At 51.9% G+C, this 24,335-nt stretch overlaps 1 protein-coding gene across 1 annotated transcript; it reads right to left on the reverse strand.

Moving 5' to 3' along the window:
- RAB5C (RAB5C, member RAS oncogene family) lies at positions 756-22,822 on the reverse strand. The gene is made up of 6 exons (XM_005693844.3): positions 22,672-22,822; positions 5,321-5,574; positions 3,705-3,856; positions 3,376-3,498; positions 2,211-2,304; positions 756-1,680 (listed from the first exon to the last, which is right to left on the reverse strand). Exons 2-6 carry the CDS (start codon positions 5,484-5,486, stop codon positions 1,565-1,567), a joined length of 651 nt encoding a protein of 216 aa, XP_005693901.1. The 5' UTR covers positions 5,487-5,574; positions 22,672-22,822; the 3' UTR covers positions 756-1,564.

Genomic DNA, 24,335 nt, shown 5'->3' on the forward strand with positions numbered 1-24,335 from the left:
GGATCAGAGGTGGAAGTTGAACAAAGGTAGAAGGCCAAGGGGAGGGCCCAGAGGGGAAGGAAAGGCACCTCAAGGTGGTGGCCTATCATAAATCAGGCCCTGGGGGGAAGCTGGAGGGACAGTGGGCAGTGTTGTTTCACTCAGCTCGGCTCACTGCTTGGACCAGCAGCTCCAGCAGGGAGCAGCAGAGAGCCGAAAGGGCCCCACCATCACTGGACTCCAGGACCAGCAGAAGGCCCCGGGAGAGACGGGGAACCAGGTGACTTGGATCTGGTGTGGAGCTGCTATCTTGGCCTTAGGACTAGCCAAGTTTCCAAAGGTCTTGGGGTGTTCCTTCTTCTTCAGGGAAAAGGGTGAGAGGACCCCATTCCCTCACCAGCCTAGTACAGACTAGTCAAGAAACCCCAAAGAGGCTGTTTCTGGTGTTGAGAGAACAATTATTTTCAAATATAGACTGCACATGCCCCAATAAAATCTGGAGGGGGTTGAGGAGAGGCAAATGCTGGACCCTCAACTTTCATCTTGGTGAGATTCAGCCTCAGCTCACTCTTACCCCATGCCACCCGGTTAGAGCTGGTAACAGCTGGCCTCTCTCTCTTGGTTACCATGACCACCAACATCCCCTCACTTTAGATGGGGAAGAACGCTTTTGTTTAAGAAGATTTAGAGGTTCATGTGAAATTAACTTCAAGGAAGCTGGAGAGGCTATGGCCTGATAAACTCTGCCAGAGAGAGAAAGACAAGGAAGACAAGCGGGAGGTCGATCGGCTGACTATATTGACAAGATACTGATTGGTTACATGTTGAAGAAAACATACAATACAAAATACAGAAAAAGTTGGTTCCATTCCCTCCCACTACCCCCCCTTACCCACCCACCCCCAAATACTCATCATCGTGATTTGGTCAGAACAGGGCTCAGAGCCAGAGGTCAGGGTGACCAAGGACGAGGGGGAAGAGGGCTATGAGCAATGGGTTCGTGGCTGTCACAATAATGCTGTGGTAATGCTGTGGGTTCTCTCCCAGCTGTGAGTTGGGGGGTAAGGCGGGCGCTGCAGCCTGATGACTGCCAGCTGAGGGAAGAGCTGCCTCTCCCTTCCCTGGCCCCAAGGGCCTGCCCCGCCACCCAGAACCAAGCACACTCCAGACACAGTAAGGATATGGATGCTCCTGCTGAGCCCGCTAATCAGCAAGAGGGGAAGAAGGGTAACTGATCCAACCCCTGCCTCCCCACACACCAGGGTGGGGGTGGAACAGGGGCACGTGGCTACTACCAGCAGAAGAAGAGGGGGAGAGCAGTAGAAAGGGCAGGAAATGGGAAGAGCAGATCATATATATTAAAAAAGTGACTTAAGACTTAAAATTGAATTAGTATTTGTACAGAAAGGTGCAGGTGGAATAACTCACTCCGGCCTATGATCAAAATGATACGGAGAAATCATGGTGGACCCCTCCCCCTGCCCCCCCAGTGGTGGCCCGAGTCGTTAAGTGCGATTGGTTAGAGTGGATTCCAGTCGGGTCATTGAGGCGGAGGAGGTGGGGGCAGTGGGCAGGCAAGGGGGGCTCAGTTGCTGCAGCACTGGCTCCGGCTGGCGGGGTTGTTCTCCTGGAGGTCCACGCCTCGGTTCCGGCCCGGAGCACCAGCTGCATTCTGGGGTTCGTTCTTGGGAAGCTTCTTAGCTGTTGGGAGAGGAACAGGAAGATGTGTGTTTGTGAGGGAACCCCAGCACTCTTCCCAAGGCCACTTGGGTACCACCCAATCAGTGATACCCAGCATACTGATGGCTTCACTGCTATGTGCCAAGTGCGTTCTGGGTCTTGCAGAAAACTGAGACGAAGAGGGGTTAAATAACTCTCCCAGGACCACAGAGTTTAATAAGTGGAAGAGTGAGGATTCAAACCCACACAGGATGACTCTAGATCCAAAGGAGGGGGGGGAAAAATCCTAAGTAGTGGGTAGGGAGCTGGTGATGTATAGTTTTAGATGGTGGTACAATAAAGGGTCTGGAAGTGAAGTGCTGAGACGTGGGCTCAGGTTTTAGAAATTCCTGGAGTGAACTATATTTATCTGAGAGATGAAAAAGAAAACAATTTTATCAAAGTACTAAAAATGGTAAAAGATCTGTTGATGAAGGGACCCCACAGACCTACGACAGGACAGCAAGCAAGTAATACGCCCTGGCTGGGGGAAGGGAACAGAGGCCACTTACCTATTGCCATGAAAATTTCATTCACGTTCATCGCAGTCTTTGCTGATGTCTCCATGAACAGCAAACTGTTGTCCTCTGCATAGGCTTGTGCTTCCTGATTTGGACAGAGGTGAGAAAGTGAGTGGGAGGGAAACACTGACAGGGGCTGAGACCCAGGAGAACAATGGTCCCCGATGAGTGTCTTCCATACGACAGACACGATGCAGCGGGTTTCAGGCCTAAGGCGCCCCTGTTCTGAGTTCTCCGCGTCACATACAGCACCTCTCAGCTCACACACATCAGCAGATGTCTGACTCAAGTATCCATGGGCCCCAGTTCTGCCCTCTTGCTTTTCAAAATTACTAGGCTAAAAAATATTTCTAGAAAGTTATCCTACAAATAAATACACTCACACACTTGGACAAAAGTATGTGGATGTTGACTACGGCACTGTTTCTAGTCTTTTGTAATTACACACAGCTAGAAATCCATCAGGTGGGAACTGGTTAAAAAAAACCACACAGTATGTAAAGAAAGAGATTCATTGGCCTGATGCAAAGAGCCAACTCACTGGAAAACACCCTGAAGCTGGGAAAGATTGAGGGCAAGAGAAGAGGGTGACAGAGGATGAGATGGTTGAATGGCAAACTCAATGGACATGAGTTTGAGCAAACTCAAGGAGATAGTGAAGGACAGGGAAGCCTGGCGTGCTGCAGTTCATGGGGTCACAAAGAATCGGACACGATTTATCGACTGAACAACAACAGGACTTGTGTATATTTTCCAGAAAGACAAGAAATTGAGAGGAAGTTGGGGGGAGGGGGACTGACTTTCTAGGGTTAGAGACCCAAATTTCATCCTATACACTTTCCTGTACTGTTAAAAATTTCCGATGTGCACGTGTTTAAAAAAAGAAGTTTTTTACTGTTTTGTTAAAAAGTCAGTTTACAGAAAAAGTAAGCTGAAGCTTCTGCTATCTACACACACACACACACACATCCAACCCTGATGAACACAGAAGGCAGAGCGGCAGATGACACTCCCTTTAGGCTGTGCTCGAGCCGTGAGGGGACTCGGACAGAAGCTCCCCTACCACCAACCATGCAGTCCTTCGCAAAGCCCGAGCAGCCTGGGGAAGCCTAGTGCAGCCAGCTCGTCCTCCCCCCAAGTCTGCTCTGTCCCCCACCTGGAACTCCACGGCTCTCTTGCTGGCCAGGTCCGCCTTGTTGCCTGCAAGCGCAATGACGATGTTGGGGCTGGCCTGCCTCTGTAACTCCTTCACCCAGTTCTTGGCCCGTGCAAAGGTATCCTGGGGAAACAGGGCCAGAGCGTCAGCAGGACAGAGCGGGCCTTCTGCCCAGGGCCACTCGCTGGAGAGGCTGGAGCTGACAGCGCCCAGGTGTCTAAGATGCCCCCACCCTAAAGATTCTGGAGAGACGCCCGCCAACACCAGAGGAAAATGTGCCCACACCCCAAACAGGAACAAAGGGTGGAGAAGCAAGAGAAAGTCTTTACTGTGTTGGTGATGTCGTAGACCACGATGGCAGCCTGGGCCCCCCGATAGTACATGGGGGCCAGGCTGTGATACCGCTCCTGTCCAGCTGTGTCCCAGATCTCAAACTTGACTGTTGTGTCGTCCAAGCAGACGGTCTGTGTGAGGAAGGCCGCTGGAAGAGGGAAGGCGGTGTTATCAGGTGCGGAAGAGCTGAGAAAACACCCCCACACATCTGTGCTGAGCCATCCAGGCGCTGGCGCTCAGAAGCCTGCTGCTGAGGGGGGCACCGAAAACCCCCAAGCTGGCAGCCAGAGCAGCTGAGCACGGCAGGCAGAGCTGGTGCTTGTGTGTGTCGAGGGGGCCGGGGCTGCACAGGCTTTACAGACCCGGCCAGGAGGGAGTGGGAGGAGAAGGAAAGCTGTTGCAGAAGCCCTCCCTGAAGGGCAGCAGCAGGGGCAGGAGAGGAAGACTACAGGAGAAACCAGGCTCCAAGCTTAACAGGGTGGGCCCAACGCCCTCCTCTGCTCTCCCATCAGAGAACACTCCGAGCCCCTCTCTCTGCTCCAGCCCAGGGGTGTCGCTGGCCTTTGGTGTCCTGAGGACACTCTCACACGTTCAGCTATGTTGGGGAAGAATGAAGTACACACCGTGCTACTGCCAGGCAGAGGCTGGGTGACTGGCTTCCCATCGCCGCCCCTGCCACCTCCAGGCACGCCGGCTGCCGCCACCCTTGGCTTTGCCCTCAACTCACTCCTGACTGGCTCGACCTTCAGGGAACACAGTGACCCTATCTTTGGCCGGAGGAGGCAGGGGAACACTCAGCACCTGTGCATGTGCTTCGAAGGAAGAGTCTTGGAGCTGGGACTGGCAAGCGGGAGAGCCAGCAGAGGACTCCGGGCAGCTCTGTGGAGGAAGCTGGCCCTCTGCAGCCACCCGCCCCACACCTCCTTGAGGGGCCTGCGGCACTGCCTCACTTCCCCCTCTCAGCTCCTGACTGGAGTGCTGAGGAGGCAGCCGAAGACTGCTGACACGGCCCATTCTGTTTCCAGCTGCCTGGAAACCTCCTACCAAACCAAGAGGGTAGAAAAAGGATGACTTAAGCCCAAGGTCAGCCCCAGCCCCTCGAGGAGTATACTAGCCACTGAGGCAGGAGGCTGAGACCAGACCATCACAAGCTACATGCTAGGAAATCACTAGGAAATCAGAGACAGGTTAGGGCTCAAGAAGGGCTAAAGGTCAGCTTCAGAAACACCAGCCCTCTCTCACAAGGCCATTTCCCCATTCCAGGGTTGATGCACTGCCTGGCTGTGGTAAGAGGATAACAATCCTCAGAGACCCACATGGAGCCCTCCCGTCCCAGGTCGGTGGGGGGGTACCTCGGGCCACGCAGGTAAACCAAGAGGTGGAACCAGGGGAAGAGGGCGGTTTTAGTCTCTCGGATTATTCTCACTAAATGTCTGCTGGGACACAGACATGGAGACCAGCTGCTGGATTCAATCCCAGGGTTTAGGGGAGGCGAGCTGCTGCTGCCCGAGGCATGCTTAGCCTGGGCGCAGTTAAGTGTCCCTTCTCCTCGATGCCCAGGCATTTCTTCCACTTCCCTGAGACCACCATCCCTGCCCTCGGGCCCACTCACCTCCAATTGTGCTCTCCTGGTACTCGTGGAACTGACCCTTGACGAAGCGGAGGACGAGGCTGGATTTGCCCACCGCGGACTCCCCCAGCAGGACCAGCTTAAACTGACAGATCTTGTTCCCAGCAGCTGGTCCGTTGGGTCGTGCTGCGCCTCCCCGACCCGCCATGGCCCGTCCCGCTGTAGTGGTACCAGTGAGCGTGGGGGCAGGGGCCGGTGCTATGCAAAGAGGCACTTAGTGGGGAGGGGGACTCCAACTATAAGGGAGAGATCAGAAGTACTGGGTTAGTATAAAGACTGTGGCCCAGTGAGCCCCTCTTAAACCACAGGTCACTCCCTCCGCCCTCCTTGACGACCTGGCTGACTGCCTCCCCTCTCCCTCTACATCCTGCCCCACTCTTCCAGAAGTTAGGACATGAGCCCTTACTAGGCTATAATTCACATCTCTTGGCCCTACAACCATCTGATGGTAAAGAGAAAAGTGGCCACCCAACTCTAGGCTCACAGTTCTCAGCAAACACACTGACTTCCCAACCCCAGAAATGTACCTTCGCATACAAGTTAACACCCAAAGGAAAGGAACGGGCATCTGCCAGCCTGGTGACTGCTGGGTAAGTCAACAGGCAACATGGGGCATCAAAAACTGGCTCAGAAGATTCTAGGATCTAGCTCAACAACAGTGGACCTCTGGCCTGGCAGCTCAGATCACAGCCCGCCTCTAAGCAAAGCCAGAGTGGGAGGTGAGGCCAACCAGGGAACGGCGAGTCCCCGTGGAAAGCTTCTTAGACAAGGTGCTTGGTCAACCTCATGGGCATTTAGGGACCAGGGCCCGGCCAGGTGCACGTTGTTATCAAAAGAGTCGTTCTGTCCTGTCATCTCCAGAAGGACTGACCAACTTTCTCAATCTGAGGCTGGACTGTGCGCTGGAATCAAAGCTTCATTTCACTCCCTCCTCCTGAGCCTCTCCCCCGGCCCCCCACCAGCTCTCTCATTTCTGATGGCCCAGAAGTCTCACACACATTAAAAAACCAAACACACACAAAACCAAACACACACCACAGCCAGCCAGCTCTGCTGGCAGTCAGAAGGGCTGCCAAATTTCCCTTTTAAATAGAGGCCACAGTTCCATTCTCCACTGGCAGAGTCAGAGGGTGACATGGAGGAGGGCAAGGAGGGAGGTGTGGATGGGCGGAGACAAACACAGGAGCCAAGACCTGCATATCCCCCACCCCACCCGGAGCTGGTGTTCCTACACTGACATCTTAGTCACTCTGTTAGTGGTGGTTGGGACTGAAAGGAAGGCTGAGGCACCCATCTCCAGAAGCTTCTAGAAGATTAACTGGTATGAGAACGTACACAGAATGTCTGACAAACGAGCTCTGTGAGTAGGTATTGTATCCTGAAGACGCTGTGGGGCATCTGAACCTAAGCTGAGAAGAAAAGGTTTGGATGAGACTGCCCTTTGCAGGACAGAGTCTATGCAGGAAAGGTTTCAGAGCAAGGCAGCCCGACTGGCCCCTGAGCACGGGGAGCACGTTCCCCGCCAGTCAAAGGAGGGGGTGTGAATGAAGAGGGGGGTGTTTGTGAGAAGCAGTGGTCTGTGCTCATGTGAGAAGCAGGCACAAAGGGCTCGCTTTGTGCAACCTCAAATCGTTTCTCCACGTCCAAGTTCTCCCAGCAACTCGCTGAAAAAGTGAGCTTCAGGAAGAGTGATTCACTAACCAGGAACAAGAGTTTCCTTTCTGGATGGCTCTAAAGGAAAAGAGGTTTGAAGCGGGGGCCACCTATTCCCCAAGAGCACAAGGAAGGAAGTATGGGGGGGGAGTCCTCACTTGGTGACAAGAAATGCTAGTTTTGAAATATTTTCTAGTTTTAGATGCTTTCTCTTTTCATCCCAATCAGTGATATTGGCAAGACCCTACACTGCGCCCTTGAGGCCAGGTCTGTGCTTTCGGCTCTTTTGTCGCCTTCCTCTCAGTGTTCTGAACAAACAGGGAATTCAAAGAGCACTCAGCAAATGAAATGGTTTTCAGAGACAGCTGACATTTACTGAACAACTGCACAACCAACATCTCCTTTAAGCTTTAAAACCATCTCCTATTTTTCAGATATAGCCTGCTGCTCAGGTGTTAACTGCCCTGCTCAGAGCCACCCAGAATGTGGTGAGGGAACCTGGATGCCAGCCACAGTCCCCGCTGTAGGGGGCACTGTGGAGGCAATGCCCTCCCTCTGTGTTTGGTTTTGAGCGGCTGGGTGAATGAGACTCTCCTTTTGTGGCAGTAGTTTCCTGGCCCAGCAAGGGCTGGCTCTGGCTGCCAATCGCAGCCACCCTGAAGTCCCTGTGTACTTTTGCCACCAGTGGGAGGAGCTGCCCAGGGCCAGGTGACAGCGACAGTGTGAAACCACAGTGGAATTACGGGCTGGTTAGTACCATGAGTCCACGTGATGCGTGATCTTGGCCCAGCAACAGAGAGCGGCTGGGGCACTGGAGAAGGAGGTATGAATGAGTGGGGAAAGGGGAACAGGAGGTGAAGACACAATTCCAAGAAAACCAAAACAGCCGGGGCTGAGGGTTACTGGGGTGGGGGGTAAGCAGCACTCACAAGTCAAGAAAAATAGAGGTAACACTTAAGTCTTGCTCTTATCAAGCCAGCGGGTTTCCAAACCTGCCCAGACAACTCTGATTTTTTTAAACAAGTCAGAAGAAGAGACATATAATTTTTATGCAGTGGTTCGCAACCCAGTCTACACAACAAAACCACTCGTGCAGTCAGCCCCCGGAGGTTCCGGTATAGGCTGGAGAAGGGCCTGGCGTCTGCATTTTATAACTCGCTGCAGGTGCTCTGCCTAGTACAAACTGGCTGGGGACATGTTCTTCCTGGATGCCAGTCCTGCCTTGCAGAGACACCTGAGCAGGCACACACAGCATTTTTTTTAATGGCCTGTTGCCTCGTGGTTTTCCTGGCCCCACTCAGTGATCACATGAGCCAAGGTCTTGAACCTTCCCAGACACTAAGGCACAGAGGAAGTTGATTTTGTCACCAAGGGCACACGGAGACATGGAGGTGCCTGAGACAGGCAAAGGCCATACTCCAAGGCCCCAGGAGGAAGCCCTAGGCCCTCCCCTCCCAAGACTGGGAAATCAGAGATGGACCCCCGGCAGGTAGTAAAGGTGAATTCACTGAACTGGGCTTCTGTCTGGGAACCTTTCCTCCTGAACCAGCAGCTAGATTACCCATAGGTGCAGTCAAGTGGTGGCATTCTAACCCAAAATGACACAGTAAAAGTCAGTCTTCTTTCAGACCGAAATCCATCCAGTTCTCTTGAAGAGCTGAAGTTATGGTCAAAGTTTCTTATAAGATATAGAATAGGCCAAAACATGTATGTGTGTGTGTATATATATATATATAACCAGTTTCTCCAGCACCAGAAAAAACACAAGTGGAATGAATTTCCTCCTGGATATTTTCATGAAGCTGCTGAAATGTGTCGAGCTTCAGACCCACTGTGAGGGCCCTTTCTCACCATGACCCAGCCACCCACCACCCCCATGCTCCATATCAGAACTTGGTTCATTCAGAGGCCACTAGAACAAGCATCACTCCCAATCTTCAAGGCAACTGGGAGAGACTGTGAGGGCGGAGATACCCTTACACCTTTCTCCATAGGGCACATGAAAGGGCAGAAGGGATCCGAGCTCCTAAACATTCTGGTCCATGAACAGCCCAGCCTAGCCCAGCCTGAAACCAAGGGGGTAAGAGAAAGAGGGAAAAAAAGAGCAGGATGCTGCTGTTCTGACCTCTAGACACTTAGGTCTTGCTCAGTGCACGCATGCTTCGTCACCCAGTTGTGTCCGACTCTGCTGTAGACTGTAGCCCGCCAGGCTCCTCTGTCCATGGAATTCTCCAGGCAAGAATACTGGAGTGAGTAGCCATTCCCTTCTCCAGGGGATCTTCCCGACCCAGGGATCAAACCTGAGTCTCCTGAATTGCAGGCAGATTCTACTGTCTAAGCCACCAGGTCAGTGGATCTCAAACTTTTTTCCATCAGAATCACCCACTAGGTTTAGAAAATAGGGCTGACCAACTGAATCTAGAATCTCTAGGAGTGGAGTCTAGAAATCAGTGTTTTTTAAAATAAGTCTCTTTGGGACTTTCCGAGTGGTCCCAAGAATCTGCCTTCCAATGCAAGGGACTTGGGTTCCATCCCTGATTGAGGAACACCACATGTCTTAGGGCAATTAAGCCTGCACTCTGCAGCTACTGAAGTCCATACACTCCAGAGCCTGTGCACCACCATGAAAGCTCCAGCATGATGCAACTGAGACCTGGAGCAGCCAAAAAAATTAATTAATTAAAAAAACAAAACATAACAACAAAAGATAAAATAAGTTTCCTAGTAATTCCCTGGCAGTCCAGTGGTTAGGACTCAGCGCTTTCACTGCTAAGAGCCCAGGTTCAATCCCTGGTCAGTGAACTAAGATCCCACAAGCTGTGAAGCATGGCCAAAACCCCAAAATAATAAAATAAAAATAAGTTCCCTAAGTGATTCTACCTGGCTGATTTAAGCCCAAGAGTTGCAGCTGGCACAGGAAGGAGGGAGGAAAATGAGACAAAAAGGCGCCCCCAGCTGGGTACTGTGGACAGTACAGGTGGAGCAAGCTGGGGGTGGGGACTGGCTCTTGGCTCTGCCCAACACCTGAAGCCCTCTCCAAGACACCAGATGCTGCTGGAGTGTCACCCTTGCCCCCAGCATCCATACTCGAAAAGTTCACCTCTCCCTTCTCTAATCCATGAAGTCACCCACTTGATACGCTCTGTCCTTCCTGGTAAAGAGTGAGCAATTCCAGCTGGTGGGTGTCTCTTGAACTTCCTGTTTGCTTCAGAAACTTCCTCTAGCTGAGAGTCCCAGCACAGCGTGGATAGTGAGCAGATTAGGGAAACCAGATTTCGTTTTGGCCAGAGGCTGGGCTGAGACTCTAGACTTGCTTACTCAAGGTTAGCCTTGGGGGTTGGGGGGTGCTGGCCAGTGACTCTTCAGCTATACTTTACTCTGGATAAAAGCATTCCTGAATATTTAACACGGTGAGAATTGGGCAAGAGGACAGCAGAAGCAACCTGTTAACTTACAGAGAATGAGCAAATCAGGGAAGGTAGGAGAGGTAATTAGGTTCAAAAGGTAAGGTGGGGGGACTTCCCTGGTGATCCAGTGGTTAAGAATCAGCCTGCCAGTGAGGGGGACACGGGTTTGATCCCTGGTCTGGGAAGACCTCACAAACCTTAGAACAACTAAGCCCAGGCACAACTACTGAGCCCATGCTCCATAACAAGAGAAGCCCCTGCGACGAGAAGCCTGCACACCACAACCAGAGAAAGCAGCGGCAACGAAGACCCAGCAGAGCCAAAATAAAATAAACACAAATTTCTTTTTTAAATCTAAGGTGTAAGACATTAAAAAGCTCAGATCAGCAGGGGAGCTGATTCACCCCTAGACTTAAAAGCACAGGGGAAAACCAGAACCACCAAGACTGGCACCCAGGACCAGAGGGCAGACGCACAGCAGGACTACCCAGGCCTCCAGCTGGTGGCAGATCCAGAGAGACAGGAGTCAAGATCCACAGGAGGCGCCACGCCCTTTCCTGGCACTATTAGCAGTCAGGACTTGGGAGGCTGAACTGGGTTTGGTTAAAGCCTGAGTGACCTTGGCCAAGTCAGACGAGTGACCGCTGTCAGCTTCAGCCCCTCGTCCCTTATCTAGTAAATGGTATTACCTAACACCAATCACACAGCGTTGCTAAATGAAACAAGATTAAATGAAACAACATGCAGGGTGCATGGCACAGTATCCTCCTGAAGGTGAGGGACTTGTGAACAGCAAGGTTGTCACACTACTAACAGCCTAACTAACTAGCTTTGACTCATTGGTTGTCAAAGCTCAATGCTTCTCTTCACAATCACAGAGGAGGTGAAGGGGAGGCGAAGTGACCTGCCCAGGGTCACAGTCGGGTGGTGGCAGAGCCCAAGCCCAGGATTATAACTCCAGCAAGGCTCCCCAATCAGAGACAGAAAGCCCAAGAATATTAATAATGTCGCTACAGCCACCAAGAGTAACAGGGCCACCAAAATATGGCTTTTAACTGTGGAAAAAGGAGTTTTGTATCAAACTAAAAAAAAGCATGCTGTTGGATGGAAAAGTTCTGTATCTTGATTCGGGAGGCAGACACATGAATGTCTGTTGTTGTTCAGTTGCTAAATTGTGTTCAACTCTTCTGCGTCCCCAGGGGCTCCAGGCTACAGTCTGTGGGCAAGAGCTTAGGCTGCAGCCCACAGCCCACAAGGCCACAGAGAGTCAGATGCAACTTAGCAACTACATAGCAGCTGCAGCAGGACGGGAGCCAGCCAGGCTCTCCTCCGTCCATGGGATTCTCCAGGCAGGAGTACTGGAGTGGGCTGCCATTTCCTTCTCCAGGGGAGCTTCCCAACCCAGGGATCAAACCTGCATCTCCTGCGCTGGCAGGTGGATTCTTTACCACTGAGCCACCAGGCGCACCCACATGGATGTCTACACAAGCAAAAATGCACTTAAGACTTGTAAGTTTCTCTGTATATAAGTTACATGTTAATGAAAAGATTTAAAATGCTGCTGGTACAGAATTTTGCATACAGCAATGAAAACTTAAAGTCTAGAAACATGAGACCAATCTAACTCCCCTATAGATAAAATATTTTATATTTTAGTATTACAAGATGCAGAGTAAAGGCAATCAAAAAAATGCTGTCTGAATTAGAAGAGGACCAACAGAGCAAAGATACCCAAACAAACAAGGGGCGAGATGGTAGAATTCAACATAAACAAATGTGCCTGCTGCATACATATTAAGAACATACTTATGGTTTGTACTTAATTGTGGGTTAAAGAATTTTAAGGTTGTTTAAAGCTTCATGGAAAAGCCGACGCTGATGTCTTTTCAGTGTGGAGAAAGAGGTTACAGCGGTGAGACTCTCTGCACTCCCCAAGCAGTCCAGAGGGAAAAGGGTTTAGGGGTGGACTCAAAGAGAGGCATGTCCTCCCTGCGTGACCACTGGCAACTGTGTGGAATCACCACACCAAGGGCCTGAGTCTCATCTGGAGTGTGTAATAGAGGAAGCTGGGCCCTGGAAGCCAGAAGCTTAGCAGTGCACGCAGGTTGAGATCTGGGGAGAATGTGACGGTGTATGGGGCCAGGGCTGCAATCTCATCCCACAAGGAAGGAAGGGGCTTGGGGGAGATGGAAGCAGGAGGAGAGGGAAGGGGTGCTGCCTTTACAGTCACAGCACGTGACTCCCTGTCCAGGGGACAGGGAGAGAAATCATCCCAGAGGGGGACTCAGATGGAGTGAGAGGGGAGGGTCCTACTGCTGGGACAGGCCGCGGAATCTGCCCCAGCCCGCCCAACTCCCTCAACCGGGAGCAGTTTCCCCTCTTCTCTTCCAACAGGGAGACTCCACGGGGTTGGGGGCCTAGACCCCTGCACCGCAGTGAGGCTGTGAGCACGGGGTCCACCAGCTATACCAACACCTGCCGAAGGGACCGCATGCAGGGACACCAAGAGGCACACACCCTGGTTACACGTGACTGCGTGGGCCTTCCCGTGTCTGGAGCCGTGCCAAGGAGCAGCCTGGACAGTGTGGCTGCTCCTGCAGCCCTCTCCCTGGTAGGGGAGGCTGGCAGTATCGCTCAGCACAGATGCCAGGAGGAGCTGGGTGAAAGCCACCCCTGAGGTCGGAGCCCTGGCCTCCCCATGCCCGGCCCCAGCAAGAGCCCCAAGAAATCTTTCCCCAATCTCCAAGCTGCTTTCTCAGCCCTCGACCACAGATGGTCTCCCTGGAGAGGCGGACAGCAGAGTCAGCGCTGGATGGAAACCTCCAGGCCCTCTCTTCCTGTGTCCATGGGCAAAAAGGCTGCTGAGGGGCGGGGGCTTATCTACCGGGATCTGCTGACATGGCCCGGCCAGTGTGCCCGTCCATACCATCTACCCAAGGGCCTTGGGACCCAGGGGCAGTGCTGGGATTCTCTGCTGGTCACTTGGGTGGCAGGGTGGTGAGGAAGGCCAGACAGACAGGGGTCTGCCAGCAGCTACACCATGTGAGGCTTGTCCTGCCTACTGATTTGAAGAGGTCCTGGAGGTGCACGGGCCTACCACAGCCACTAAGAGACTCTCCCTAAGACGGCCTGGCCTCCAGCTCAGCACACCTCAGTCCTCAAGGCTATGTCAGAATCTCTGGCCCCATGTAGGGCAGCTCTCTAAGAGGCCTCAAGCAAAAGCCCAATTGGAAGTCTGACGCTTTTTTGGTGGCACAAACCCCTCTGCATCCAGCTACAGGGGAGGGGGGATGGGACGAAGGCGGTGTGGTGGCTCCCCACCCTCACTCCATCCCCGGTTCTTCACCTGCCAGGGCTGGGTGGAACACAAAGAAGAGAGCCGGGCAAGCTTCCTCCCTCATCCCAGCCTATACCTACTATGGTCCCAGGATGGAGTCTGAGTCACGTGGAAGCCAGTCAGAATGGATGTAGGATACCGGCCAACCCACAAGCCTCACGATTCCTCTGTCTGAGCTGCTCATGCTCCTACAGTTCATTTCCTAAGACAGCGCTAATTAGGATCTCAACAACGCAGGGCCCACTGAGTCCTCTGTCTTGGGAAGGTCTCTGCAGGAGCCAGGAGTACATGCCTGGACAGCGGCTGCTTCCACGGCAGCCCCAGGCCAGAAAAGCCTCCAAAAACCTTTGCTGAAAGTCAGGGTCATCAGCAACACTTGCCTACCGAGCTACTCATACCAACAACTGACACCTCTCACAAACCCTTCCTGTCCTTAACGAAAAAAGAAAAAAAAAAGGAAAGAAAGAAAGCCGGTTTAAGTGACTGCCCCGCTTTGTTTTGCCCTTAGCTTCTCAACAGAGAGCAGAGGGCAGAGGTCATGCTTCACAGGCAAGCAGGGGAAAAGAATCAGGTATTAGATCTAGCAAACCAAATTCCTCCTGCTCAGACATCCCACACGCTATGGTCAGAGGCTGCCCAGCCACCAAGAAACAAGGTCAAAGTTCCTGCTGCGGGGTCTGAGGGATGATGGCTGCTCCAGGGAGTCTGCATCCCAAAGAACAGTATTTTAGGCTGATCTCTCCTTTGTTAAATTTTTGTCGTACAAAATGTCGATGGGTGAGGGGAAGAAGTCAGGCAATGCATGAGTCTCAACAGGTTTCAATGAGTGAATCACACTTCTATTTCATGGCCCTATTTTCATGACTGTGGTCGGTGGCAAGAGTCTGGAGAACTTGGGGGCTTGAGGGCTGGAAGTGAGAAAGAGAGAGAAACTAAGGGCACTGTTGCAGATGAAACGATCGCAATATAAAATTCTCAAAGGCAGACTATGGGTTTCTCTTTGTTTTAACAGCGCATAACATCAAACCTGACGCACAGTGGGTGTGCATCAGTGTGGTGAACCGAGCCTGAGAGGCACATACAGACTGGTTAGGTCTGGCGAGCGAATGGGGTAGCTCAAGGCTGCAACACACACCCATCTGCCATACGGTTTGTATCCCTCAACAGAGCCATAGCCCAGAGGAAGAGATGCTTCCACAGTCCAGACAGAACCTCTTAGGTTCCATCTGCACAGGGGTGAAGAGCACGAGGGCTGGAGTCAGACAAACTTCAGGTCCAAGAATTGCCAGTTCCTAGGGTGAGTCTGTACTGCATCACTGAACCCACCTCCTCACGTGCAAAACAGAGATTAGCACCACCGATCTCCCAGGGCTGCTGGGGAAGGATGCAGAAAAGACTCCACCAAGCACTTGAGGGCGAGCTGACGCAGGGAGAGCTCTCCCTGTAAACGTTTGTGGCGGGGAGGTCCCAACAAAGCGGAGTCCTCCACCAAACGTTCCAACACTATTCACGTACTGCTTTTGCTTCCAGTTTTCCCGGACCCCGTGTATCAGTGCCCCTCATCTGGAGAGCGTGCTGAGGAGGACAACAGCTTGACTCTGAATACTTCCGTTCCTCTCCCAAATGCCTATGTTGAAACCCTAATGCCCACTGGGATGGTGTCTGGAGGTGGGGCCTTTGGGAGGTGAGGCTGTGAGGGCAGAGCCCTCATGAGTGGGATGAGTGCCCTTTTATTAATGAAAGAGACTCCCAGAGAACTCCCCTGCCTCTTCCAGCACACAAGGACACAGCCAGAGGTGGGCAGTCTGCAACTTGGAAGAGGGCCTCCACCAGAACCCAACCATGCTGGGCCCCTGATCTTGGACTTCCAGCTTCCAGAAGTGTGAGAAGTAAATTTCTTTGTTTGTAAGTCACCCAGTCTGCTGTAATTTTGTACAGCTGCCCAAATGGACTAAGACAACAACTTCCCCCAGTGCCTGAGAAAAAGGACCAGCTCACTGCTGATGTCCTCTGTCCTGTAAACAACCATAACCTTGTATTCTCTGGAGACTGACTTCCAAAGCCAGGAGAACAGAGGGTGGGGACCACCACCGTCGTCCAAAAAAAAAACCAAAAAAACAATCAACATTGAGTGAAAGCCCCCAACCAGGCAAACAAGAACTCTTAAAAAAAAATAAAAGTCCCACAACATGAAACATCGTAAAGCCAAACGGCGTTCCTTCCATCTCAGAGCCTCTTTCAGGAAAGGGAAGAAGTAGTTCGGTTGTGGAGAGGGGGAGGGGACAGGGCTAGGACAGCTGACAAAGACACGAGAGTTCCTTTTAAAACACCAGGCTGCAAATGCTAGGGATTTGGAGACTGGTGTCATTAATCACCACAGCCTTCAGAGCCGCACAGAGAGCAATCTGATGACTAGCAGAGCAGCCAGGGTTCAGGAGGCCACCCACGCCCTCCCCCACGCCTGGGATGCTTCTGACAGAGCCACCTGAAGGGGACACACATGGAGCTCTGAATAGAAGGCAAGAGGCTTGTAAACCAACTCCTGTTCAGGTCCCAAGTTAGTGTTTCCAGCAGGTTACACATCTTCAGAGGGATGACACAACAACGGAAGGATTTAAGCTATTCAGTGATTCAGGATCACAGCTCAAAGTGACAGCCTGCCCTGGGCCTGCCTGGAGCCACAAACCCTGTGCAAGCCCCCCTAAAGAGGAGGTCTGTTTTTGAATGACAGCAATAGAATGCTGGCCTGGACCACAGGGACTCGCCTACCAGACTCAAGAATTCTGGAAGGTTTGGCTGGAGAACTTAGTACCTGAAATACAGGAATGGTTATGAACCTCATCCTTCCAAATGGATAGTAAATTCCAAAGTAAATACCAAATCCGACCATTTTGGGCTCAGTCAAAAAGCATCAGGCAGAGGGTAGGAGAAGTATGGAGAAGCAGCTGCTGGCCATTGGGGTCAGCTCCCAGGAGTCTCCCGGGCTGGATTTCCCAGGTGCAGTTCCACCTCACCTGCCCCTGGAGGCTTCAGCAACTATGACTAACCATCAAGAGGAGAAATAACTTGAGCCCAACCATATAACTCCATATCAATGCAGCTGAGAGGAAGCATTTGCTAAAAAGGAGGGGCCCTGCAGAGCCAGCTGATTCTAGGACCAGGCCAGGAAACACACAAGGTAAGCCTGAAGCACCCTGCAGTGCCAAAAAGTAAGGAAGTGCTTACAAAACTGAAAACCAAAACACCCCGAGAGGATGGGGGTAGGCCAAAGGGAGCTGAAAGAGCTCCCAGCGACCAAAGCTGGGACAACCTGAACAATAAAGTAGCACTGGATTATAAACCGCAGTGTAAAATAAACACCCACGAGTCCATACTGATATAACTCACTGAATACATAAATGGGGGAGAATAGCCAAATCTTTTGTGTACGAGAGTTCGAAACAACCCATATAGATCCTCTGCCAGGGAGGAGAGAAGCATAACTCCCCACCTCTCCAGTGTGGACTTCTCAGAGGGGCTTCCTTCCAAGGAGGAGAGCACAAAAAGGGGCAGGGGAGATGATGACGTGGGAAAGCCCGACAAACACCTCAGCCGGCGCAGAGCGGACGCGTCCTTGATACAATGTGGTGAGAATGGCACTTTAGCCCTGTGGTCTTCCTCCCCGAAACTCATAGCCCCAGTATGGCCGTGAGGAAAATACTAGGCCAATCTCAACTGAAAGATATGCTATAAAATATCTGACCAATATTCCTCAAAACCGTCCAGGTCATCAAGAACAAGGAGAGTCTAAAAAAATGTACAGCGGAGAGGAACCTACAGAGAGATAACAACTGAAGTAATGCGGTGTCTTGTACGGGATCCTGGAACAGAAAAAGAACACTAGATAAAAACCAAGGAAATGTGGGATTTCCCTGGCAGTCCAGTGGTAAGATTCTTCGCTCCCAATGCAAGGGGCCCAGGTTCAATCCCCGGTCAGGGAACTAGACCCTACAGGCTGCAACTAAGAGCTTGCATGCCACAGTGAAGACCGAAGACCCTGTGTGCCGCAACCAAGACCTGTCACCGCCAGATCAACCAAGTAATTAACTTTTATAAAAAGGCAACTGTGAATAAACTGTGGACTTTAGTTAACAATAATGCATAACTGGTTTATTAATTGTAACACATGTACAATACTAATTAATGTAAGATATTAATCACAGTGGAAACCATGTGGGAGTTGGGGGGGGTGTGCAGTTTGGGTGAAAACTCTAGGACCCTTGCAATTTTTCTGCCAACACCACTTTCTCAGGCCCACTCTTACAAGAATGAGCCTTGTGCAGACGTGCAAGCGAGGACCCAGGGACCAGAGCCGAGTTCACTTCCATCAACCCTTGCCAAACCCTGGCCTGGGGTCAGCACTGCCCCACCACCACACACAGCCACGGGGCACAGCGACCAGGTGCATGGGCGCTGGGAGGCAGTCAGTGGACCATGGACGGCCACGGCCATGCCCTTTTCCGATGAAAGCTTGTGTGGGACGTGATATCCGGAGAGCTCTACCCTCTAGAAACTGAGTTGGTGGCTTATCTCTGGCCCTCCTGTTACCTGTACTGTAGCATTCATCCTGTTTACCTGTCTGCTTTCCTATCTCTGAGCAACTATGTGGCGGCTGGACGAAGAAATTGATCAGAGGGATGTGAGCCTGAATCCCAGGCTCACTGCATCCTCGCTGGGTGAGTTAGAGGAAACAGGCTGCCATCTGCTTCAAGGGCAGGTCTGAATGTCTGCCCTTTCCTTGGACAACCACAGTGGGGGGCCTGCTATGCTGGGTGCCAGGATGGCACAGAGATAGAATAGGCCACAACTGGTGCCCCCACGGGGCTCATCTGCTAGACAAGGAGGCAGACCACAAGCAATGAAAGGAAAGCACAAGCAAGAGGAAAGCCCTCAGACTCCCTCGGGAGAGGAGGGCTTCACAGAGAAGTGATGTTCCAGCTGCGCTTTGAGAGAAAAGCTGGGCACTGCGGCTCACAGGCGGGAGGCGGAGAAGGGCCTTCCACGCAAAGGGAAAAGCGCACAGTTCACCCAGAGACAGGGTGACGAGGGGCCCGAGCACAGACTTTCAACTTTCCTCCTGCTCTGCCACTCACTCCACCATAACCTGGGGACTGAATGCAGTCAGTCTGTCCTTGCACACAGGAAGCACGATTCAAAAATGTAGCTTTTATTTGGATGACTGTTCCTATATACAGGAGATGGGATAGTTACTCTGAAAACCAACCTTCTACAGTACCAGGCTATTAACGCAGAGAACTTCTTAAGAAACACTCCAAAAATAAAAAGAAATACTCCAGTTCTACTCTGTCAAGGCTCTTGAAAGCACTATTACCTGGGTTGGGGGACATCCTGGTTTACAAATCCTATCTGAAGTGATACTTCTCAGATGGCCCCAACAAAAGTACCCCTGACTCAACTCAGGCGAGAGAAAATGCAAAAGCCCAGAAATCTGGGAACTGAACCCAAAGCAGCCTGCAGGAACGAAAATATTGTCCTCAAGTTTCCTGTTTTAGCTTAAATATATGCAAACTTTGCATTCCAATCTATAATAGATTCAGGATTGTTTGAATATAAAAACGTCTAAAACTGCGTAAGACTGAAGTCCCTAGGAGATGCAAAGATCCATGATTCTGAGTATCCAGTGGGTCTGAGAACCCCCAGTGGGAGGAGCAGAATCAGGGCCTCAGCATTCTCTTCTGTAAAATGGGAACACAACCTACATCAATTCTGTTCCCCATCCACGGAATGAGACAACATGGCAACCATCCAGCCAAGCACCAGGCATCACAGTAAAAACTGGCAGAAACACTGACTCAGAATCCTAGGGATAAATTACGATGTACCTTCAAAACCCCATGGACCTTGTGAGTATCTATTCTGTGCCAGGGAACAGACTAACTTCTTTGTCCCCTTTGTTTCCACTTTGGCAAGATATTTTGTATCCCCATTTTACTGGAAGAAAGAGAGGCTCAGAGAGGTCAACAAGTCCAAGGCCACACAGCTGGTACATGAGGGAGTCCAGATGACAACTCAGGCCTGGTTGACTCTAAAGCTCTCGTGCCTTCCACCCCACCACACCACCTCTGTTTACCAGGCAAGGGTTAGAGGAAGAAGGGTCCTTTTGAGAAGTACTTGGTTGGTGGGGCTGAATTTAAATTTCTGACCTTATTCTGTGTTTCCATGTAAACTCCAGTGAAAGGAGCCCCTGGTGGACTGCCACATTCTTCCCACTGTAAGCAGTAGGCAGCACCAGGGGAGAATCAGGAGGCTAAGCAGAGGCCGGCTCCACCACCTCTCTGTGCCCTTCACCCTGCCCAGAGGGACCATGAGTCCACTCACTTTTGCTTTCATTTTCCAGCCATCATGACTTTCAGATTCCCAAGAAATTAATGGCATGCACTCTCAGGCCCTGAAGGGTCCTGACTTGGGACTCATAACTGCCATGGTCCCCAGAAACAGGGGTGAAAGAAGACAGGAGGGTAGGGTGAGGGTGGGGCAGAAAACCAGACTCAGAGGAGGTTACTGGTGAGGATGCTAAAAGGTCTGCACCTGGGCCACTGCTTGCCCATCCGAATGTTCATGCCTTCCAAAAACAGACCAAAGGAGGACCCGCTATTAGGGAAGATGAGGCACATCAAATCCCAAAACAGACCCAGTTCGACCTTCTTCTGACTGTGTAATCTAAGGCTAGCCACTTAAGTTCCTTCAACATCGTCTCTAAAGTGGACATACAAGTCCCACAATCTTCCAGCACTCTTGTGAGGAACACGTGTGAAAAGAACTTGGCAACTTTAAACTGATTTATAAAAAATTAGTTGTTACCACCCTTCCACAGTATAAAGAAAAAAGGCCTACTGTTTGTCAGAGGCAAGACAAGAGAAGAAGGGCATCAGAGGGGATGGGCTTCTGTCCCACCCACAGCCCTCCCTCTCTCTGCCAAGCAGTGTCAGATCTCTGCTTGGACTCTCTAATCTCTGGATGACAGAAGTACATGCCTAACCCAGGACATTAATGCCTTCCTGTCTCTCTGAAAGGGAGAGCTTCTCCTTCAAAAGCCTGCTTTAGAATCAGAGCTGGGAGACCAAGCCCAAACAAAGAAGGTCTCCTCAGAAAGCTAGCTAGCCTCATCCCAGGACTCCCAGAGTTCCAGAAACTATACCCCAATACTGAGGAGGTAAGTTTGGTCAGAGACCAATGGCCAGCGAGCAGCCAGCTTCTCTGGCTTTGCCCCTCAAGAACACAGACTGGCCAGGCTAGAGAAGCTAGGTTAGTCACAGAAGTCTCCAGCAATCTCCAAAGAAGTTCAGAGAGACAGAGAGAGCTTGTGACCTGACTGTTGACACTAACAAGGTTTTTTTGTTGTTCAATAAAAAATGAAATAAGTGCATCCTAGGTCTAGCTCGAAAGTTCATAGGAGTCAGACACTGTCCAAAAGAAGTCAAAAAGATCTCAAGGCAAAACAACTGGAATACTTGTAAGGAGCATCCAAGGGCAGTAAAGATGGCCCAGAACACTGAAGAGCTTCAGAAATTCCCAAAGATTGCATGGCCTTCCCTCCCTTCCTCCACTGTAGATAGCAAGGGTCAGTCATGGCCTTCAGAGTCAGGTTGCACTCATTAAGGTACAGTCTCTGGCCTGTACTTTGGCCACATAACAAAGAACCTCCCAGCTTGGTCTGAGACAGCAGCCATTTCACACACCTAAGTCCTAAGCAGTGGACAAGGATCAGATGTCAGTACAGGCCGTCGCTCGGAGAAGCTAGGAGAAATCAGCACTTTCTGCCATGCATAGGAATTCCTTGGGCTACAAAAAATGAACACATTAAGAACCCAGAGGTGCTACTGTGACCTCAACTTAATTCTCTGTAACCTACGATTTACATGATCAAGCCCAGAGGGGAATGGAAATAGACCCTGGGACTAAAAGTGGTGAGACCTGTTGATCAAGGAGGTAAGTGTGCTTGTATAGGGATGGAAAGAGATAGCCCAGGACTCTTTAGTTCCAGACTCTTTATTTTTGGTCTTTTCCCTCTTCCCTAAAGACCAACAGACAGCAGTCCCAGGAGGAGCAGTCCCCTCTGAGGCAGCTTGGAACCACTCACGTGCTCTGGGAGGACAGGGCTCGGACTCCAGCAAGTGGGGAGGAGGAGGGGAGAGAGAAGATAATGAATGGGCAGAGCCACCCTGATCTATGTGATCTGTAGCTAGGATTGAGCAAACCTCAGCTAAATTGTTCAGAGGCAGGAAGAGTGAGCGATACACTCAAGAGAACAACACAACTAGAGAACAGGGGCTGAGGGGGCAAGACAAGAAGACAGCTCATTCCTAAAGAGTGATCCAGACTTTAAACTCTGCTGAGATCCTCGGTGGCTCTCTGGCTTCAGGAGAGAGAGGAAGTTAAGGAGTTGTGGGAGCAGTCTCACCCAGGACCCCCACCCCCACCCAGCCCCAGCCCCAGGAAATCGAGATAAAATTCTTCCAGGGCTGGAGGGACAACTGTTTTTATGGGATGGGGAGTGAGGGGCAGGAAAAAGGCGACAGACAACACTCCGGGCTACCTCTGAAAGAGAAGGGGGACAAGATCCTTCACACCTGACAAAGATTCCTCCAATTCTGGGAGCAGAGAGAGAGGAACTTAGGGGCTCTCCCTCCCACAATCGGACCAGACAGGCCAGAGAAGAGCCACAGAGATTTCCAAAGGCTCAGGAAGGGCAGATAAGGGAAGGAAAGAAGAGATCTCCCAGCTCTGGCTCGACGCCTGGGGAGTCCCTTAAGAAGGGGCTACGGATCGGGGGAGGGATCAGTATCTCCCTAAGCCAGGGTTGGGCGGGAGGAAAGGCTGCCCCGGAGAGGCTTCAACACGAAAGAGACACTGGGTCCCAGGTCAGGCACACTCACGGCGGCTCCGGGGCGGCGGCGTTACTTGAGGCCGGGGCTCGGACAGGCTCCGCTCCTCTCCCCCCGGCTGTGTCCCAGGCTCCGGCCTCCACTTCCGCCTTTCAGCCGCTCCGGATCCGGATCTCCACCTCTGACCCGCCCCTCAGTACTCTCAGGTGACTGACAGGGCAGAGAGACCAATGGGAGGTACTCTAGGCCTACTCACTGGCAGCGCCGGCTTAGGGCGCGGGAGAGGCGGGAGAGAGCGCGCGAAGGGTGGCGGGACTTGTAGTTCGTAGCTTTGGGAGGAGTCGGTGGCAGCCTGGGACTTAGGCTTAGGGTGGAGCCGGCTGCCGGCTAGGCGGAGCCCGGCCGGGAACTCTTTAAGGCCAGGCCCGCCGACCGCGTCATCGCGGGTTCCTGGCGCCCCGAGGGGAGTCGAGAGGCAGCGCGTTGCGACAGGGCAGAAGGCTGTGTGTGCAGAACTGAGAAAGGAAAGACATGGTGTGAGTGAATATGCACGTGAGGCTGCGTGGACCAGTCTTCAGCACTCGCTAGCCCAGGGAAGCCTCTCGGCGCTTTAAGGCCAAGTCAGTTCTGGTAGCCCGACTGTTAGGGACATTCTGAGATGGGAAGATGATGGAGTCGCTATCAGAAGGGCTCTCTGGCGGCTACCGGGTGGAAAGAGCTCTATCTCCCAGCTGTTAACCAGCACGCTTCGCCTTTGGCTCAATCCCAACCTCCGCCTCTGCCCTGCCTCTCCCCTCACCAACCAGAACCTGCTCTGTTCTCTGATGCCAAATACAGAACCAGATCACTTCTGCCTTAGCTCTCCCCATCCTTCCATAAATGCAGATTGAAACCACTTCTGTTTGCCCCACTTTGCCCTTCATATGGATCGGGACTATTTCTGTTTTTTCTGTTCCCCTGGTGTGCTTCAGTGTGTGGGGTTGCAGAGTCCGACACGGACACGACTTAGCGACTGAACAACACAATATGAATTGGACCATTTCTGCTTCTGCCCTCCCCCGCCCCTCACCCCCCCCCCCCCGACGCCTCAACACAAACCAGTGTCTCTTCTACTTCTGCATCCCATCCCCAGGGACACTACTCAGAAACTGTATGGAATCAAAACTCACCCCAGAGATAGCTATGGGCATCGTTCCTATGCTGCCAGCCAACACCAATCACACTTTGGAGCCTGAGCTGGAGAATCGACCTGGCAACCTCTCTGGGACAACCTGCCACAAAACTGCCCACATCTAGTTCCAACTGGTCACCAGGGTGCCTCTTTCTAACAGCATCCGTAACATCCACCCCTGCAGTGATCATCAAAGTAGCGAAAACTCAGAAGGAGGAGCAAGCTTAGGAGAGCAGAGGGGATGGGGCAGAGTGAGATTCCTAGCAGGTTCTTGATTGGTGACAAGTGGTTTCCTCCAGACCCTGCTGTACCTTGCCTGCAAGAAGGACAGGGTCAGTTACTGCAGGATTGGTGGCGAGTACCGTGGGCCACCTTTCCAGGGCTGGAGGTGGACCTGAGTCAGGGCTCTGTCCCTCCCACACACTGTGTCTGAATCTGTGGCTCTGACCAGGTTGGGGGGAGGGTGGGTATAACGGGCCCATAGTGACTCATTAAGGTTTCTGCCTCATCCCAGGGGCTCCTGGTGGCGTGAATGTGGTGCCAA

This window comes from Capra hircus, chromosome 19 (genome assembly GCF_001704415.2).
Source record: "Capra hircus breed San Clemente chromosome 19, ASM170441v1, whole genome shotgun sequence".
Classification (NCBI taxonomy): domain Eukaryota; kingdom Metazoa; phylum Chordata; class Mammalia; order Artiodactyla; family Bovidae; genus Capra; species Capra hircus.

Coding starts and splice junctions, on each gene's coding strand:
- RAB5C (XM_005693844.3), bottom strand. CDS start 5,486: ATGGCGGGTCGGGGAGGCGCAGCACGACCCAACGGACCAGCTGCTGGG. Junction 3,857..5,320: donor CCAGGAGAGCACAATTGGAG/GTGAGTGGGCCC, acceptor TCCCTCTTCCAG/CGGCCTTCCTCACACAGACC. Junction 1,681..2,210: donor TGAAATTTTCATGGCAATAG/GTAAGTGGCCTC, acceptor CTCTCCCAACAG/CTAAGAAGCTTCCCAAGAAC.